Source organism: Poeciliopsis prolifica, unplaced genomic scaffold (genome assembly GCF_027474105.1).
Source record: "Poeciliopsis prolifica strain line A6 unplaced genomic scaffold, Auburn_PproV2 SCAFFOLD004, whole genome shotgun sequence".
In the NCBI taxonomy this organism is placed as follows: domain Eukaryota; kingdom Metazoa; phylum Chordata; class Actinopteri; order Cyprinodontiformes; family Poeciliidae; genus Poeciliopsis; species Poeciliopsis prolifica.
Window position 1 is genome coordinate 17,912,059 of NW_026562379.1, and position 14,009 is coordinate 17,926,067.

At 41.9% G+C, this 14,009-nt stretch overlaps 1 protein-coding gene across 1 annotated transcript; it reads left to right on the forward strand.

Annotated features, from left to right (window-relative positions):
• Positions 1-2,070: 2,070 nt before the first annotated feature.
• On the forward strand, positions 2,071-12,471 carry zgc:152863 (uncharacterized protein LOC562658 homolog). The gene is made up of 5 exons (XM_055029069.1): positions 2,071-2,227; positions 7,391-7,481; positions 8,166-8,374; positions 10,591-10,723; positions 11,159-12,471. Exons 2-5 carry the CDS (start codon positions 7,399-7,401, stop codon positions 11,484-11,486), a joined length of 753 nt encoding a protein of 250 aa, XP_054885044.1. The 5' UTR covers positions 2,071-2,227; positions 7,391-7,398; the 3' UTR covers positions 11,487-12,471.
• Positions 12,472-14,009: the final 1,538 nt, after the last annotated feature.

Sequence of the window (14,009 nt, forward strand, 5' to 3'; positions counted from 1 at the left end):
TTTAAATGTTTTATTAGAGCTGATTATGTTTGTGCTGCTCTGCAGCCTGCAAGTCACTTATGCCACATATTTTCATTTATTTGTCATTGTTTTGTAGAAATCAGTTTTCACTTTATTTTGTCAGAAAAGCAAAATTTCATGAAACATGATTAAGGCTGAAACGATTAATCGTTTGAGATAATGATCAGCTAATTTAGTAATTAAACAGGCCATTTGCATCAAAAACATTCAGTTCAGTAATTAAGCCAGAACTGTAAAAAAACTTTTTTTTTCACTTTATATTTAAGAAAGAAAAAACGTTTGTCTGTAAATATACTTTATCCAGAACTTCTGTAGCTTCACCTGGTTCACATTCTGCAGAAAATACAAAACTACAGATTTGTTTTAGAATTTCTTTATTGCATTTTCAGAAATAAAATGTCTTTATTTAAAGCAGAATTCAGTTTTCATTTGCATCTTTCAGTGCATTTCTATTATTGTATAGATTAGTTTAACTTCGTGGTCAAATGAAAGTTTTTCAGAATGTGCCAAATTTAATCGATTAATCTTCAGTTGATCTGATTACCAGAGTAATCGGCTGCAGCCCTGATCAGAGTTGATTTGTAAAACTTTTTAAATGGATTTTCTGAAATGTTATTTTTCTCTTTCGTACTTCAAGGTTTATTAAAACGTTGAATGAAAATCGGGGTTGTTTCATTTCCCCTGAGGATTGGAGACGTTCTCTCCAGTTCTGAGGTCGCAGTCGAACCTGTCGGTTTCTGACGCAACTTTCAGTGGAAACCCAGAAAAAAAATCAGTTTCCACGCCGAACCGACGGGCAACAGAGTCAGCACAGGTGGGTATTTTCAGCGCTTCTGCCTTCCGGTGGATGCTGCTGCTGCACCTGCTGCACCTGCTGCAGCAGTTGTAGCAATTGGCAGGGGGACAGATCGGAGCGCCTCCCTCTTTACTGAGAAGTTGAGCTGTTCTTTACTGCAGGGCATCTGGGCGTTTGTGGTTCTGGTAACCAGAAGATCCACATCAAACCATTTTGCTACAGCTAAAGCAGAATGTAAAATGTTCTGGTTCTGGTCCGTTTCTGGATCAACCCACCTGATCTTAATGCCCACCTGGTTTTTAATGAATTTATTGGGATTTAATGTGAGAATTTCACACAGAGCCACTAAAAGAGGAACCAACCTGATGAGAGGCCGGTACACTGCAAAAACTCAAAATCCAACCAAGTAGTTTGTAGTGCAAATTTATGGATCAGTTCAGTCAGGAACCGGTTCATCTATGGATCAGTTCAGTCAGGAACCGGTTCATCCATGGATCAGTTCACTCATGGATTTGTTCCGTAAAGAATCAGTTCATGAATGTGAAGGCTAATTTTCAGCTTTAGCTCACTGGATCTCAAGATTTCGTTCAGTTTATTTTGCAGTTTTGACCAAATACCTTTCAGGTTCTTTGATCGTCTGAGTTCGGCTCTAGAAGTCAGTTTGGCTAAAAGTCAAGTTTGGCTAAAAGTCAAGTTTGGCTAAAAGTCAGTTTGGCTAAAAGTCAGTTTGGCTAAAAGTCCGTATGGCTAAAAGTCAGTTTGGCTAAAAGTCCGTATGGCTAAAAGTCAAGTTTGGCTAAAAGTCAAGTTTGGCTAATAGTCAGTTTGGCTAAAAGTCAGTTTGGCTAAAAGTCAAGTTTGGCTAAAAGTCAAGTTTGGCTAATAGTCAGATTGGCTAAAAGTCAGTTTGGCTAAAAGTCAAGTTTGGCTAAAAGTCCGTATGGCTAATAGTCAGTTTGGCTAAAAGTCAAGTTTGGCTAAAAGTCCGTATGGCTAATAGTCAGTTTGGCTAATAGTCAGCAGCAGAAAGTCTGAGTGGCTGCGCTCAACTTAGATACTTATTTTTAAAGGCGTTATCTGGCCGCAGTTCCCTTTCTCTCTCATGTTGGGTCTGTTTGTGGCGAAGACATTCCAGAGAGTAACGGCGCCGCGCCGGTGGGCGGGGCTTAGCCGCCGGCAGCCAATGAGAGGCCGCGGTGTCGCAGCGAAGCTCCGCTCATAAAAGAGTCCAAGCAGAAAAAATCTCACTTGTTGCTGAGCAGGAGCGGAGACCGTCAGCTGACCGCGGAGCTCCGAGCGCCTCGTCCCCGTTCAGAGCCTGGAACCGAGCCGGGAGTCCGCCGAGCCGAACCGGGAGTCCGCCGAACCGGAAGTCCGCCGAACCGAACTCCGCCTGCTGCCGCCCAACAGGTGAGGCGTTTCACCGCGTTGAGACGAAACACCTTTTCATGAAATGAGCCACGGGGGGTTTTGCGCGGAGCTTCTGCTCTCCTGCCTGAACCGTTTCAGTTCATTTATCCGCTGAAACCAAACGGAGCTTTTACTGGTTCCAGTTACCTGCTGAAACTGGGCAAACCGGTGCAACTGGTGCAACTGGTTAAAGGGTGGATTCAGAGCCTTTCACTGCTGTTGATCAGGAGGATGTTTCATTGGTTATAGTGAAATGTATCTGGAACCTAAACCGACGGACAGGCGCGGTGCGAGGCCAGCGCGGGCCAGGGCCGCTCAGCAGGACGCGGTTTGGTGCCCAACCCTCAGACATGCACCGAGGTGAAACTTTGGCCCCAAAACCTGTAAATATTTCAGGACATTATGTGTATTTTTCTATCCTTTCGACACTGAACAACAACAAAAAAGATGATGGAAGAAACCATTGGATGTTTTACTCATTGGACATAAACAACTGAAATCGACCAATATGCGTTAATTCCAATATTTCACATGTCCATATTTTATAAATGCTGATTATAATTGATTAATAAGCTAGGCAGACATTTGAATGGGTTATCCCTTTTAGCATGCTAAAGGATGTTTTGTTTATCGCCACAATATTGGTAACTTATGACGGGATTTAATGTTTTTCTTGTTGTTTTTGGAGAGATGCATTTTAGAAATGTTAAAGGATAAATTCAGAAAAAGTAGTTTTATGTACATGTGACGTGTCTGCATAACAATAGCTATGTTTCCATCCAAATGACATGCACATTTTAATAAATTGTTGCAAAGAAGTAAACTTTAAATTAATTAGTAAAATGTTACCATCCTCTATTGCTTTAAAAACAACAACAAAAATGAAGTATTTTGTGGATATAATGACTTTAAACATACAGTTTGGTGTATGTTTTGGGCACCAAACTGGCTTCAGCCCAGGGGCCCAGATCCTGCTGAGTCCGGCCCTGCTCACATTATTTAAATAGAAAATACATTTACAACAGAAACAGGCTCTATTGGAAGCTGAAAACCTGATGCGAAATTCTTAATGGTTAAAACGAAACTTTAGGAGCAGAAGTGAAACTCTGATGTTGCAGAAGCGTTTTTTGGATAAAAATGCCGATTTCGTGTTTTCTGGTGACCCCTCCATGATGGAGGGGTCAAAGTTCAGGAGAAAATCGGTTTGGATTCGGCTTCCACCCAGAACACAGCAGTTTTGAGCTTCACCTGCTGGTGTTTTGAGGTTATTTTGATGTAGTCGTTCTGCTCTGGTCCGATCTGTGTCAGAGAGCAGAGATGTGGTGAAAGCCCATCCCGTTATGCACTGTCAGCATTGTCTCTGTGTGCAGAAGCATGCTGAATGGCTTCTCTCACAGCTGACTGCACATATGAGCGTAAAAACAAAGCGTCCTGCATCCCAGAGAGCTGAATGTGGAGCTGAATGTGGAGCTGAATGTGGAGCCGTGGGGCTCCATCGCTCCTCGCTGCCGGGGTTTCCTTCACCTGGAGATGCTGTGAACTCATCCAGCCTCCTGCTGCAGCTAGTGATCAACCCGACTGCAGCGTTTTCATTACAAATACACACAAATCTCTATTTTCTGCAGACTTCTAAAAACTGATAACTAAGCTGTTGCAGAGTTTCTATTTAATCAGAAGTGAAGTTAAAAAGTCATTAAAAATCATGGCAGCGACGGATCTAAACTGTTGCATATTAGTAATTCAGCTGATCAATTTCAAGGTGATCTGCCAACCAGCCAATCAGAGCTACAAGGCAGGTTATAGCGCTGTCAATCACAATCTAGTATTGTGCTGCTCAACCTCCAGATTCCTTTTGCTCTCTGCTACGCTGCAGCTAGAATAGCATGTCATCAATGCTTAGCATAGCCACTGTTGACGGCGGAATAAATAGTTTTCCTTAAAATAAAAGTCATTTTTCCACCATTAGCACATTTTTAAGAGAGTACATCAGGATGATTGACAGCGCTAACCCCCTCCTGGCTCTGAATGTTTTTGTTTCATTTCTTCAGGCAATAGCAGCTCCTGGAGGAGGTGCAGGAGATCAATCTTCAACAAAATGTCATAAAAGAAATATATTTACAGCTGTTACAAACTGCAGGTTTAATATAAAGGCGGTTTGTTAGATGTGAGCCGGCGTGACTCTGCCGTCCAACCTGCAGCTTCTTCCTGCTCAGGGTTTTCCCCTCCCAGCTCCTCCTCTTGTCTGCAGCAGCGTCGCTCACGCTTCGCCTCGTCTTCCTGTTTGTGCCAGTTGAGTCGAATGTTGTGGCTGGAAACAAAGCGCATCACTTCCTGTGTCCCGGAAGTTTTTTTTCCTAGAAAAGGCGAACGATGCTCCTCATCCAGCCTGAAGACGTGTGTTGCATGTTTCCATAACCTGCTGCTGGGAAATGTTTGCAGCAGAGCGGCCGGAGCGAAAACCCTACAGGAGGAAACATCAGAATGCTGGAAACTTTCAATAAAAAGTTGCACAACTTCAGGACCAGATTCTGGTTTACAGATGAAAGAAAATGAGGGTTGAAATGATTAATCGGTTATTCAAATAATTGTCAACTAATTTAGTAATTGATTAATCGTTAGCTGGAGTACAGACTCTAAAAAAATAAAACCAATGTGCATTTAAGATGAGAAAAACCTTCTTTGTCTGTTAAAATGTAGTTTGCAGAACTCCTCAGGTTGCAGTTTTACCTTCATTTGGTTCAACTCAGTAAAAAACCCTCATATTAAGCACATTTTATTATCAAATTATTATTATTTTTGAAAATCAACAGATCAGTAAACATTATTTTTTTAGCTGCAGATGCATCCTTTGCTGCAAATGATCATCGTTCATTAAATAAATGCATTTTAGGCAATAAAATGGTTTCAAAATGAGCTTATTTGCATATTTTAATGTAATTTTGTAAAAAAAAATCAACTTTAGTTGTTAAATGAACCTGCAGTTCTTTAATAATCTTTTTTCATCCAACTAATTGATAGAGCAATGAATTAATCATTAGAATAACTGATCACGTGAATCGGCGCAGCAGCAGCTGATGCTCATCTGGTTTATGGCTGCAGGGAATTTATGACTCAACGCAGATTTTGTTCTTTATTCTGAATTCGACACGAGGAAAATTATTTTCTCTTACAGTTTTTCTGCAGCTGAAACAAATTTGATGCTATTTTTCTCATTTTGAATGTTTGATCAGCGGCTTAAATTCTGCAGCCTGCCTGGTTGTGACGGCAGCAGGCCTAATATCGGCGCTGACTAAGGCGCGGCGCGCCCACGCAGGTCGCGGTGGCATCAGACGGAGGTGTCGGCGTGTTCGTGCTGCGGTGGAGCCGGGCCCTCCCCGCCGCTGCTCTCGGGATGACTGGCATCCCCGTTGACATGAAAGCTCCCAACACACACACCGAAGGCGGCGAAAACACTCCCACACACCCACATTTTCACACACTGTGGCATTTGGTTTGATGCCGGCGGAGGTCTGGCGCTTCACAGGCCGCGTTTGTCTGGGAAGGAAGGAGAGAGGGGCAGAAACCGGCGCCTCAGGGGCCCTGCATGTTTTCCAGATGAGTGTCGGGTCAATATGGGCTCTGTCGAAACTGTAAACACTCTCAGGTGAGGGGTTTCACTTTGAGTCGGCTGAAAGGTTGCACTGAGGCTGGGTTTCATGTTGAACATGTCAAAGCTTTACTGCAGAAGCTTAAAGTGGTTCTTTGGAATCATTTTGCATCTATTTAACTGAAATAAAAGGGGAAATTGATCAGGGTTGATTTTCTCTGTTCTGCAGAAACATTTCATTTTTTTATTTGCTGATTTTGAACGTAACTCGGGTCCAGTGAGCGGCTGATGAGGTGCAAAGGTCAACAGTAACTGTACAAATGGAAAAATAGAGAAACTGTTGATCTGAAAACGGTCGTGTTGAAATAAAAAATTTTAACCGTTTGTTGAAATAATTTCCAATTCAAATCATTTTTTCTCTTGTAGAGAAATGACAAAATTACGACTGAAACAATTAATTGAAATGATCAATTAATTAATTGTTAATTAACAGGCACTTTGCTGAAATGACACATTCAGGGCAGCAATTAAGTCAAAACTGTACAAAAAATATATATTGTGCATTTTTAATAAAACTTCTTAAATATCTTCTACTTGGAGAAATAAACTTTTTTTCCATTCGTGTTCCCAAACGTCGTCATTGTGATACTTTTACCTCCGTTTGAAGCGTTTCTGCCGAGTCATGCAGCAAGCAGAGTAAAACGCGCTGCTGCCGTTTTTAATCTGCTGCAGATAAAACACTACAAACATGTCAGACCTTCAGATGTGGGACCAGCAGAACCTTCTGCCTCTCCTGGCTAAAGTGGGTCATGTTGAGGTTTGTGCTTTGAGCCCTTAAAGCTTGGAGGGCTTAGCCCCGCCCCCTGGGAATCACCATGGCAACCAGGTTCCTGTTTACGCGGCACAATTTTGTTGTTTGCTCTGCACATTTACAGGAAGCGCAGCCTGGGCAGCCAGAATAACCAGCATGATGCCGGTTGATGCTCTGATGGTTCGCGTTTTGTTTTCCTTGGCGCTGATTGGCTGAACCCCCAGGAGCAAAGATTCAACTTTAAAAACACTTTGATCCCAAAGGGAAATTAAGTTTTGTTGTAACTCGGGTTCTTTAAAGAGTTAATGTCGATGAAAACATGTTAGTTTCTACGGTAGCTAGCGCTAACGCAGCTCTGTGCATAAAGGCGTAATTGTTAGTTTTTAGGACGTTGTAAGCATTTTATTAGTGAAATAATGCATAAAAACCTGTTTTTTTAAATTTATGGGTTAGATTTAGAGCCGTTTTTAGGCATAAATGAAATTACTAAATGAATGGAGGTCAATATCTGACTTCTGAAGACCGATGGACCGTTTGGGACCAAAAGCCGGTTCTAATGAACGAAAGTCGATGAAAAGTGCTAATATGACGTCATGTGTGTGTTTTTGTTTGTCGGTTCTTGTGAAAACCTCTTGCTCTGGTTTTTCCCAGAAACCAGAGACCAACATGTCCTCTTTGGTCTGAGCTTTAAAAATATTCGTGTTGATTCTCTGAATGTCTTGGTGTGAAAATATTGAAATAAGTCGGGGATTTTTCTCTAACTCAGGAAGTTTGATGTCGGCGCCAGTCCAGTATTCATGGCCGATCGGACCCATCTGTCTCGTCTGTGGACTCCTCTTGGTCTCCTCCCCGCTCCTCTCTGCAGGTACTTTCTTCACCTTTGACCTTTCTATTGCCTGATTCTGACTCATTCTGAAGACTCTTTCTGATCAGAATGTGAAACCTGTTTGTGTTTTGGGGTTTAAAACCTGCCGCCTGGTTTTTCTTATCATAAATGTGTTTATTTCATCCTCACCTCCATTCCTGTGGCTCAGAGTCTGCAGGCCTCATGGAAACAATCATTCTAAACTGTTTTTCTGACTCACCTTGGGCCGATGACATCACACGTTTATGTGACTTTGTTGAAGACCCGACTCTTCAACAAACTTTTCATTTGCATGCGTCAGCTTTTGACCGATCGATCGTTCTGATTTTCTTTATCAGTTGAAACGTGGAAATTTCTTGACTAAATACTGAAGATAATCGTTAGCTATGCACAGATAAATCAATAAATTTAGGAATATATCAAACAAATTTTACTTTTTTCTCTCTGCAAAGCTTTTTAAAAATCTGCCTCTTTTGCTTTGCCATTTTTGTTTTCAGGTATTCAATGATTTTGACTTAAAAAATGTAAAATTGAAGGTTTATAATGACTTTATAGTGACAGTGTTTGTCATAAAAATAAAGAAAATCGGTCCAGATTGGAATCGGGCGTTTTAAAGATCGGAGGTCGGCCAGAACACTCCAGAACCCGCTCACCTGTCTGTGGTCCTGTTTCTGACCTCTGCAGGCCGGCTGAACTGCTCTCACCCTCTGGTACCAGAACATGGAGGTTTCCGCTGCGACCCGTCTCCATGCCGCGGGTTTTCTTATAAGACTGTCATCCGGGTCTTCTGCGAGAGCGGATACCACCTGGGCAACAAGAAGCCCGGCTCCAGGTGTCACCGGGGGAAGTGGGTCCCGCCCATCCCCTCCTGCATCCCCATGAAAGGTACGAATTTATTCAGAAAGATAATCATGATGAATCTGCGGCTGTTTTCCCACCTGACAGTCCCAAAGATTTGGTTCATTTGGGACAAAAATTGTTACATTTTTAGCTGCTGTTATTCTCTTTCACGCTGCACTGAGTCAAACAAACCAAACTAATTGAAAAAGCTGTTCCCCTCCTGGCCTGTGGGGGCGCTGCACCAAGAACCACCAAAGGAAATGACACAAATACCGATGAAGAAATGAAAACAAAAATGGAGTAGTGTCAGATTTTAGTGGCTGGAAGATTTCTCTGTTGTCTTTAACGAGGCGTTAGCGCTGGGCTAGCATGTTTGTTTTGGTTGTATTTACCCAGAATGCCCTGCTCTGTAGTCCACTTCCTGCTTAATTGCATAAATCATTTTGTCCAACAAACAGGCGCCTTTATGTCACCGATTTGAGCCGTAAATTCAGATTTAAGCATCAAGCTGAGCTTTAAAATAACTTTACATGTCTGCTGCTTTTATGGTGGACATTATATGAGATCAGATCATGTTTTCAAACATTAAATGGCGATTAGAGAACAATGATATTATTTCAAAGCTAATGTTGTTTTAAGATATTGGTGTCGATTAAACCTGTTGGATTCAACCTGATTAAAAACAGTCACTTGTTCCCAGTTGAACTGCATATGCAGGTTAGCAGGTTAGCAGGTAGCTTTGTGTACATGCACTTTGGTTTCTTACTGGTTTCTGCAGCTTTCAGTCAAAACCTCCAGTTCAAAAGTAGTGAAAGAATCTTGTGGATATTGTTTTCGTAATTCCTGTTTGCGATGGTTTCAGTGAATGAATTAAAGGGCTTCTTCTCTGTGAACTTTAAAAGCAGAACAAAACAGGTTTTGCTGATGAATGCTTTTACTGCGGCTCTGACTGAAATGGGGAAGAAGCTCAACGAAGGTTCCTCTGCCATTTACACAAAACTCAGAGGAACCTTCATGAACGTGATGCACATTTTACAGAAAAATGAGCAGGATTGTGTTTTGCGTCCCGATTTCTGGAGAAGAGGTTATTGGGTAAACATTTCCCGTAGCGCTGACCGACTGCGACGTTCCTCCGTTTATGATCTACTGACTCACTGGAGCTTCTGACCCAGATTCTAACAGCTGTTAGTCATTTTATGAGGGTTTGCTGTTTTTTCCAACATTTATAATTGGGGAGTTGCACAACTTCACTTCCCTTATTTGCTCACATTCTCTATCCTTCCTAAAATAAATGAAAAAACTTTAGTTTCTTTGTCTGTAAAAATCAGGAGAATAATTTCTGTATTTTGGTATTTTGGTCCAGATTCAGTCCGAAAACTCATTAAAGCCGGTTTAAAGCCACGGTTTGCTGCAACACGCAGCAACTTTGTCACCGTTATCTTTTGACCCATTTACCAGATCCGCTCACAGACTTTCTGACTCGTTGCTGAGGAAGTAAAACCTTCACTGTCTTCAAACTGTGCTAACTTCCTCTGTCGCCATTCAGTCGAACCCAAAGCGACAAAGTCAGAGCGCACAAAGAGGAAGCGGGCAAAGCCACCATAAATTAACCAAGATAGATTTCCTTCAAGATGTCAGACTGATGGAAACCTGCAGAAAAAACAATGATCTTTGTAGCTGATGAATGGGTAAAGTTCACTGTTTACTCAGATATAATAAAATGCATAAACAGTTAAACAGAAGCTGCACATTCCTGTCTCTGCAGTGAGTAATAATGGCTAATAATCTGAGAAATTAGTGGATTATTTGAACCAAATGGGCTCCAGTTTTATTATGGGGTAAAGGGATCCAAGCACTTAGCCTTGTGGAACCCCATTTCAACAAAACACCAAAAACTGTGGAGTGAACTCAGCAAGACGTACATTAAACCTTTAAAAACCCAATCTGTGTTTTTATTTAATGTTTTGCTAGTTTTTATTTTTGAAGTTTTGTTCGGAAGAATTAAATTCAGAAACACTTTATTGATCCCAAATCTTTGCAGTAAGTTGTGAGACGATATTCCACAGCAACATGTCCTTGATGACACAATCGCTTGTTGGGAAACTCTGCTGGTCCTCATCCTTTGCTTTTGCTGCTCCTCTTTCTCTCTCTCTCTGCATCCAGGATTCTTCCTTTTCAACTCTGCAGGGGTTTTGGTTTCTTCCAGCTGTGATCGGTGTGATTTATTTTTTTGGTAACGTTTTTTCGTCTCTCCTCCACAGACGGGTCCAACATGAAGTCCGACGGCGACATGCCCAGCATGGCCACCACCGCGGTGGGCGTGTCCATCTTCCTGCTCACCACCACTGCCTGCCTGATCGTCAAGTCCCGCCTCTATCCCTGCCGATCGCACGGGTAAGGAGAGGAAAACCGACCGGTTCAATCCAGCATCTGATCCACAGAAACTGTTTTAAAATCCAAACCGGGTTGAATTGAATGAGAACTGGATCTGTGGTCCCCAACTGGTTCTGTATCAATAAAATCAGCTCAGCTTCCATCAGGCGAACCGACCCGAATCTCACATTTTCATTTTCGTGCCACTTCCACATGAAAGTGACGATATGTGGAACTAAATTGGATCTACATTCGATTGTTTGCAGAGCAAACCGTCTGATCGTGGTCACGATTTATTGATTAGTTCTGATTTTTTTGCCATGGTCTGCAGCTTCTGTAGAGAAGCCAGCATTGGCATGAATCCGTATCAGACGACTACTTGACCTTAGATTCTGATTAAAAACTAATTTCCTGACCTTTCAGTAATGTGAGGTTCCTCTTCCCGTCTCCCTGCAGCCGTCGCTCCTCGGACCAGCTGGACCTGATGGTGGACGGCCTTTCCGTGTCTCTCCCGTCCTACGAAGAGGCGGTGTACGGCAGCTGGGGGCAGCGCCTCCCTCCCTGCTCCGCCCCGGGACCGACCCAGCTCCTGCTGGCCCAGGAGGAACCCGGCTTCTGCCCGGTGGCTCCGACCGGCCAGCCGGACGGCAGCCGCCAGCCCCTGCTGTCCGCCCACAGCCCAGAGAACCCCCCGCCGCCCTACGAAGAGGTCCAGTCGTCCCGCTCCAGAGACCGGCTGAACGACGGGAACATCCGCCGCCTGTCGGACGATAAAGACACTTGATCGCTAAGGCGCTCCTGTGGAGACGCGATTGTGTCAGCTGGTAATCTTCAGCGTTTCATCTGACGAAGATGAAGGAGGAGCAGCTGATTCCTCCACCACCTGCACTTTTCCTGACTGGCTGCAGCTGCGCAGCATCAGAACAGAAATGATTTTTACACAAAGCTGACGAAATCCGATCGGCCAGCCGTCGGCGCACAGAACACGGGACTCGTGTTCTTGGAGGCGGACGAGTCAATAACACGCTTCTGTTATTGATCATGTCAGTCACACGTGTTGAGAAAACGCTGACTTGGAAAACCCCCAGTGTTGTTTGGCGCCCGGTGCGCCGCCGGCTCTGGCTGAGGAGGAGAGTTTTCTAAATGAATCCTTGATGTATTGAGTGTTTATGAATGTAAGGCTCGGGCTGGACGTCGTTTCCCTCCTGGCCGGTTTCTAAGCTGTTAAAACATTAATTTATGTAAATGTTTGGCGTGTTTTCGGTTCTGGAGACGTCGTCGTTTTTCCCTCCCCTCAGTGATGGGGCTGTGTTTCCCGTTTCCTGTCTGAGACTTTTGCACGTCTCCATCTGACGGCGGTGCAGATTTTAAACACAGATTTATCAAAGTAATTTAAGCGTTTTATGAATTGTACAGAAAATAAATATATTTAGAGAATCAAATGTAATCGGTGGACAGCAGAATGTAAATACCTATATTTTTATTATATCATTTAAATCTACTACGTAAGATTAATTTTCTTTAAATCAGACTAACGGGCCTTTTTTGTTTTGCTTTTTATTTCTTAACTTGCAAAAAAAAAATCTTTAAATGACCTGAAAGCTTCAGACACTTTCCTGTTTTTATTTTTTGCCTTCACAGACCTTGAATGTATTTAATGTTTGATTTTGTGTAGCTGTTAAAAGTATTTTGGTACTTGCAGATGATTATTTGTACATTGTGTTATTGCACAGAATCCTAATATAAGAAATAAATGGTTGAGGTGTTTATGTTGGTCTGATTTGTCATTAGTTTCGGCTGTGAACTTGAGGCTCGTTTCTCTTTGATCACCTGGAAAAGTGATGAAGTTAAATTTAAAAGCTCAAATGTAAATATGGTTGTGTTTTGCCGGATCTTTCTCCTGCTGAAGGTTCGTCGAAACTGCCCTGCGGTTTGCTTCACTGGTTTCTGATGGCAGTTGCACCATTACAGTTCTCTTTCGAGACTTTTAAAAACCCATTTATTGCAGGAAATGTGACGGTTTCAGAGGCTGGCCACATCCAACAGTCAGAGGAACCAGAGAATCAGGTGTTGCACGGTGGAGTCGAGCCAACTGCTGCTCACATCCAGACTTTTTTCAGAGGAAAATTTTGGTTTCACATGACCAGAAATGTAAATGTTTTAAGTTGGTGAGATGTTGAAATTTCAAGTTACCAAAGCAACTGTTTCAGCAGAACAGCAGTCAGTGGGGCAATAGGTTTGTTGTTTTACTTTATGTGTAAATGGTTCAGATTGTTCTAATCCTAATGTTTAAAGATAATCTGAGTAAATCCAAAGATACACTTTAAAATGATTTTTTTTAAGGTGAAAACAACCCTAAAGCGGCAGGTTGTAAAATGTTAAATTATGACAGGAGTGAAATCGGTTTTTTTTTTCTTCAATAAGCAACACATGATGTCCCAGTCAGAGGCAAGGAACTAAAATATACTGTAAAGTAGCATCACTTTATTATATTCTTATTGAAGTAAAACTAAAAAGGTTAACTGTCTAGTAAAAATATTTAATAGGATGACTAATTATAAAATGCTTTAATCATTAAAATACCAATAAGCTATGAGTAAATATGGGACTTTAACAGTCAATGTCGATTAATATTTGATAGATTTTAACGCGTTAAACATTTTAACACCAACCGGAACCTTTGTGTCCGAGCGTTTCTGGTAGTCCCGTAAATCTGACGCACAAACGGCGTCCCCTAAAGACAAACCCACCGGAAGTTCATGTTTCACAGAGGATCTGATGGGAGAAAAGATTAATGTTGTTTTAAGTTTTGCAGAAAGGAGTTAGCACATCAGTAAAGCTATGACATAGCATCGCATTGCTAAACGTTGGTGACGTCAAAAGCCCACATTTCCAAGGAAAGGTTTGTTTAAATGTAATAAACACCTGAAAGATGAATGGACAGAACAGGAATTAGCATAACCTAAATAACAGACAAAAAATATAAATATCTTTGATGAAAATGTTTTACACGGAAATCAACTTTTAAATGAATTTAAGTCTGACCATATGAATAAAGTGCTTCCAGTGATTGTATGAATAGTTTCCATATTTGTTCACCTGACCTCTAGATAACAGGAAAACAAAGCTGGTGTATAAACAAGAGGTCTCACTTCAACATAAACTGATCATTTGTTTTTGGTTGAAACATGTTCATTCTTCATTCCGTGAAGTTATTCCCAGTCTGTACATTTTACTGAAGCAATAATTCATAACATTACCCAAACATAAAACTAATCCTAAAAGTTATTTTGTCTTTTTTCCCCCC